Source organism: Solanum stenotomum, chromosome 10 (genome assembly GCF_019186545.1).
Source record: "Solanum stenotomum isolate F172 chromosome 10, ASM1918654v1, whole genome shotgun sequence".
Classification (NCBI taxonomy): domain Eukaryota; kingdom Viridiplantae; phylum Streptophyta; class Magnoliopsida; order Solanales; family Solanaceae; genus Solanum; species Solanum stenotomum.
The window spans coordinates 8621078-8626851 of NC_064291.1; the positions used below are offsets into that span (position 1 = coordinate 8621078).

The window sequence follows — 5774 nt, forward strand, 5'->3', positions numbered from 1 at the left end:
TTTCTAGTAGCAATCTCCTTATCTCTTATCTATGTGCCCCCATAGGATAATTAGCTAGTGGATCCACTTAAGATAGAAGTTAATGGTTCTACCTTGGCAAGTAGGGCAACCTTTTTTGGTGTGGGAGACATCGGGGTATCATGTTATAGCTCACATGGTCTATATGTCGGTTAAGGCTCATTCCCCACATTAATAATGAACTAAGGTTACTTTCAGAAGTATCTCATATGAGTTCAAAGGTTTTAAAGATGTTAGCTTGCGTTGACCATGTTTTATGAAGTATGTTTTCTAACCTTCTTATATCATGTTTTAGCTTGGTCAATTGCATGTCATGAAATGTCTCGTTTTAGCATGATTTAAATGTTTTATGCATGGCTATCATACTTGGTACATTGTTTTGTACTAACACATACTCTTGCCTATATTTTTCCCAAATGTAGGGTCCAATATTCAGGGTTCTCAGTTTTATGGCTAGCGGTTAACTTGGTTGATTTTTGAGATTGGTGAGTCCTCATGCTTCGAGGACGAACTTTGATTCTTCTTAGTTTCTGTCTTACTTTTGGTTTTTGAACATAATGTATGGGCTAGGTCCAATTTCATTCTATTGTATTAGATGGCTATTGAGACAAAGTGTCTAGACTTCCGCTTTAATTTTATAAAAATGTTTTGGACTTAAAATGTTGTTTTATCTCTCATGTTCTATTTCTTATGTTATGAATGCTAAGTGTCTTGTATGGGCTCCTCGAGGTCCTATACGCCATGTTACATCTCGGGTGTACCTCTGGGTCATGACAAATTTGGTAATCAGAGCACAAGTTTAGAATGGTCCTAGGATGTCTCATAAGTCACGTCTAGTAGTGTCTCGTTCATGAGTGTGAAGCGTGCCACATTTATGAATGAGTGGCTACAAGATGTTTAGGAAACTCCACTTCTTTGGTTACTCTAAAGTCGTGCGATAGAGTTTAACTCTATAAAGTATCTCTCCTAATCCTTACCCGATGCTCTACATGACATGGATAATAGAAGAGTGCATGCTAGAAAGAATGTAAGGGAGAATGAGGAATAAGAAGCTCCTCCACAAGCTCCTCAAGCTCTGGTCGATCCTTTGCCTGAACAAGTGACTAACGTGTAGTTTAGGGATATTTTTCAAGTATTGGCTCAAGCTGTGACGGCCCAAGCCAATAGGGAGGTTGTGGTCCCAGTGAACCTAAATGTGGGTACAGCGGATTCAAGAGTGAGGGACTTCACTAGGATGGACCCTCAGGAGTTTCATGGTTTTAAGGTTGAGGAAGATCCTCAAGTATTCATCGACGAGGTCTACAAGGTTTTGATGATCATGGGAGTGACGCCAAAGGAAAAGGTGGAGTTGGCTGCCTACCAACTTATGGGCGTTTCTCAAATATGGTACAACCAATGGAAAGAAGGGATACCGAAAGATACAGGTCCTCTTGATTGGGAGAAGTTTAAGGTTGCTTTCCTTGATAGGTTCTTTCCCCTTGAGATGAGGGAAGCAAAGGTGCTTGATTTCATCAGCCTTCGTCAAGGAAGTATGAGTGTGAGGGAATATGCTTTGAAGTTCACACAACTATCTAAATATGCNCAAGCCAATAGGGAGGTTGTGGTCCCAGTGAACCTAAATGTGGGTACAGCGGATTCAAGAGTGAGGGACTTCACTAGGATGGACCCTCAGGAGTTTCATGGTTTTAAGGTTGAGGAAGATCCTCAAGTATTCATCGACGAGGTCTACAAGGTTTTGATGATCATGGGAGTGACGCCGAAGGAAAAGGTGGAGTTGGCTGCCTACCAACTTATGGGTGTTTCTCAAATATGGTACTACCAATGGAAAGAAGGGATACCAAAAGATACAGGTCCTCTTGATTAGGAGAAGTTTAAGGTTGCTTTCCTTGATAGGTTCTTTCCCCTTGAGATGAGGGAAGCAAAGGTGCTTGAGTTCATCAACCTTCGTCAAGGAAGTATGAGTGTGAGGGAATACGCTTTGAAGTTCACACAACTATCTAAATATGCCCTTACAATGGTTGTCGATTCTAGTGCAAGGATGAGTAAGTTTGTGTCGAGTGTGTCAGAAATGATGGTTAAAGAATGTCGTACCGCCATGCTCATTGGTGACATGGACATCTCTCGACTCATAGTTCATGCCCAGCAGATCGAAGAGGATAAACTCAAGGAAAATTCTAGGGAGACAAAAAGGGCAAGAACCAGTGATGGCAATTTCTCTCATGTAAGGTCCGATGGACATGATCGTCCTAGATTTCGACAAAGGTTTTTTGGTCAAAGTTTCCCCAATGCTCCTCCTAAGTTCAACAAAGATGGGGTGTGTAACCCTAAGCCTCAAGGAGGGAATGGTAGTGGATCTTCATTGCCTAGGTCTACTTGTGCTAGATGTGGGAAGAAGCACGAGGGTAAATGCTTACCCGGCTCAGATGGTTGCATTAATTGTGGTAAAAGTGGGCATAAGATAAGGGATTGCCTAATGCTTATGGCTAAGGGAAGAGAGGGAAAGCAAGATCCTCCTAGTGGTTCGGGTTCCAATGCTTCCAAGCAAAACTGATTTTATGCACTTCAGACTCGAGGTGAACAAGAGGGTTCTCTCGATGTGGTTACCGGTATGTTGAAAATATTCCAACTTGATGTTTATGCTTTACTTGTTCCCGGTGCTACCTTTTCTTTCGTGACACCGTATATGGCTATGAGGTTTGATGTTCTCCCAGATGTGTTGTTAGAACCTTCTTCTGTCTCTTCTCCTGTTGGTGATTCTATTGTGGCTAAGAGGGTCTACAGAAAGTTTCCCGTTTCCTTATCCCATAGAGTTACTCTTGTTGATTTGGTAGAGCTTTGATATGCTAGATTTTGATGTTATCTTGGGTATAGATTGGCTGCATTGATTGTAGAACCCGTGTAGTCAAGTTTCAGTTTCCGAATGAGCCTATCCTAGAATAGAAAGGGGAAATTCTATGCCTAAGGGTCAGTTTGTTTCCTATCTTAAAGATAGAAAGATGATTTCTAAGGGTTGCATGTACCATCTAGTTAGGGTGAGGGATATAGATTCTGAAACCCCTACTCTTGAGTCGATCCCCGTTGTTAATAAGTTTCCAGAAGTGTTCCCAAATGATTTACCTGGTATTCCTTCCGAAAGGGAAATAGATATGCAACCTATTTCTATTCCTCCTTATAGAATGGCTTTGGTAGAACTTAAGGAATTGAAAGAGCAATTAAAAGACTTGTTGGATAAGGGTTTCATCCTACCAAGTAAATCTCCATGGGATGCTCCAGTTTTGTTTATTAGAAAGAAGGATGGTTCTCTCCGAATGTGTATACACTATCGGCAATTGAATAAGGTTATCATTAAGAATAAGTATCCTCTTCCAAGGATAGATGATTGGTTACAGTTAAGAATAAGTATCCTCTTCCAAGGATAGATAATTTGTTTGACCAATTTCAAGGGACAAGTTACTTCTCCAAGATTGACCTTAGGTCGGGTTACCACCAATTGAGGGTGAAGGAAGATGACATTCTGAAAATGTCTTTTCGAACTCGGTATGGTCATTATGAGTTTTTGGGTGATGTCTTTAGTTTGACTAATGCTCCGGTGGCATTTGTGGATTTGATGACCATGGTGTTTAGACAATATCTTGATATGTTTGTAATTGTGTTCATTGATTATATATTGATTTATTCGAGAAGTGAGGATGAGCATATTTATCCTTTGAGGATTGTCTTGCAAATCCTTAAGGAACAACAACTCATATGCAAGGTTTAGCAAATGTGAGTTTTGGCTAAGATTTGTGGCTTTCCTAGGTCATATTGTCTCAAGTAAGGGTGTCGAGGAAGATCCTATTAAGACGGATGTGGTCAAGAGTTGGCCTAGACCTCTATCACCTTCGGATATTAGAAGTTTCTTGGGTTTGGCTAGTTACTATAGAAGGTTTGTTGAGGGGTTTTCTTCAATTGCCTCTCTATTGACAGCATTGACTCTAAAGAAAGCTAAGTTCATATGGTCCGAAGCTTGTGAGAAAAGTTTCAAGAGTTAAAGGATAGACTAACTTCCGCTCCAGTGTTGACTTTACCGGAAGGAAGAGATGTTTTTGTTGTTTATTATGATGTGTCTAGAATTGAACTAGAATGTGTGCTTATGCAAAATGGGAAAGTTATTGCCTATGCTTCAAGGCAACTTAAGATTCATGAGAAGAATTATCATGCCCATGACCTTGAATTAGCGGCTGTTGTTTTTGCCTTAAAGATTTGGAGGCATTATTTGTATGGTGTTCATGTTGATGTATTCACCGACCATGGGAGTTTGCAATATGTGTTTAACCAAAAGGATTTGAATCTTCGCCAAAGAAGGTGGCTTGAGTTATTAAAGGATTATGATTTGAGTGTTCTCTATCACCCCGGTAAGGCGAATATGGTGGCGGATGCTTTTATTCGGTTATCTATGGGTAGTGTTGCTCATATTGAAGAGGAAAAGAAAGAGTTGGTTCAAGATGTTCATATTTTGGCCCGGTTAGGAGTTCAGTTAGTGGATTATACCAAGGGTGGTGTTATGGTTCACAGTGGTTCTGAATCGTCTTTTGTGATGGATGTGAAAGCCAAGTAAGGTCTTGACCCAATATTGGTTGAATTGAAAGAGGCGGTGCTTAAAAAGTCCATAAAGGCTTTCTCCCAAAGGGGAGATGGAGTACTTATATATCAATGTCGTTTATGTGTTCCTAATATTGACGACTTGAGAGAACATATCTTGTTATAGGCCCATAGTTCTCGGTATTCCATTCAACCCAGAGCCACCAAGATGTACCGTCATTTGTGGGAGATCTATTGGTGGAATGGGATGAAGAAGGATATTGCGAAATTTGTGACTAAATGTCCTAATTGCCAACAAGTGAAAGTTGAGCATCAGAAACCGGGAAGTTTGTACCAAGACATTAGTATTCCTACTTGGAAGTGGGAAGATTTTAATATGGACTTCATAGTAGGGTTGCCACGTACTCAATGACAACATGACTCGATTTGGGTTATAGTAGACCGAATGACAAAATCAGCTCATTTCATTCCCTTCAAGGTTTCCTATTCGACAGAGGATTATGGTAAGTTGTATTTGAGAGAAATGGTAAGGTTGCATGGAGAACCCTTGTCCATTATCTCTGATAGAGGTACCCAATTCACTTCACAGTTTTGGAAATATTTCCAAAAGGATCTTTGATGTAATTCTCAAAAAGGAATCACAACTAAAATATGGAAATCAAATACGGAAAGTAAAGACAGATAGATAGACACACAAAGAGGAAACAAAAAGCAACCAAAGGGTATATTAAATCCAATGACCTCAATCTGTTAATCCTACAATAGCACCTAACTCTTACGAAGACCTCAAAGGAATCAAATTCACCAAGCAACCCTCATTTCCAAGCAAAGATCAACCAAAAGCTTTACCAAACTCTCAACACTCATACATGAGTTTTCAATATTCAATATTCAAAATAGTCTAAGTCTAAAATGAACCCAAACTACCTATTTATAGTTTTAGGAACTTAATACAAAAGGGTCCCAAAAGTGACTCGGAATGACCAAAGGGCAAGCCAAGTCGGGCTCGCCTAATGCACTTGGCGATCCGCCCATTGGTCGGCGATGGTCCTAGCCAGGTTCTGGAACTTTAGGTGAGATGGGTTCATCGCCCAAGCCCTTGGACGATCCACTGACTGGTCCTGGCTCGCCAAAAGGACCAGTGTTGTCCACTTTCTTCCATTCACTTCCCCAAG

General features: G+C 40.5%; 1 protein-coding gene across 1 annotated transcript; it reads left to right on the plus strand.

The window, feature by feature from the left end:
* Window positions 1-2032: 2032 nt before the first annotated feature.
* On the plus strand, window positions 2033-2569 carry LOC125842713 (uncharacterized). Its single transcript, XM_049522040.1, has one exon. The coding sequence runs from the start codon at window positions 2033-2035 to the stop codon at window positions 2567-2569; it is 537 nt and encodes a 178-aa protein (XP_049377997.1).
* The last annotated feature ends 3205 nt before the right edge of the window (window positions 2570-5774 follow it).

What these genes read in the sequence shown, in the direction of transcription:
- LOC125842713 (XM_049522040.1), top strand. Translation starts at nt 2,033, where the DNA reads ATGGTTGTCGATTCTAGTGCAAGGATGAGTAAGTTTGTGTCGAGTGTG.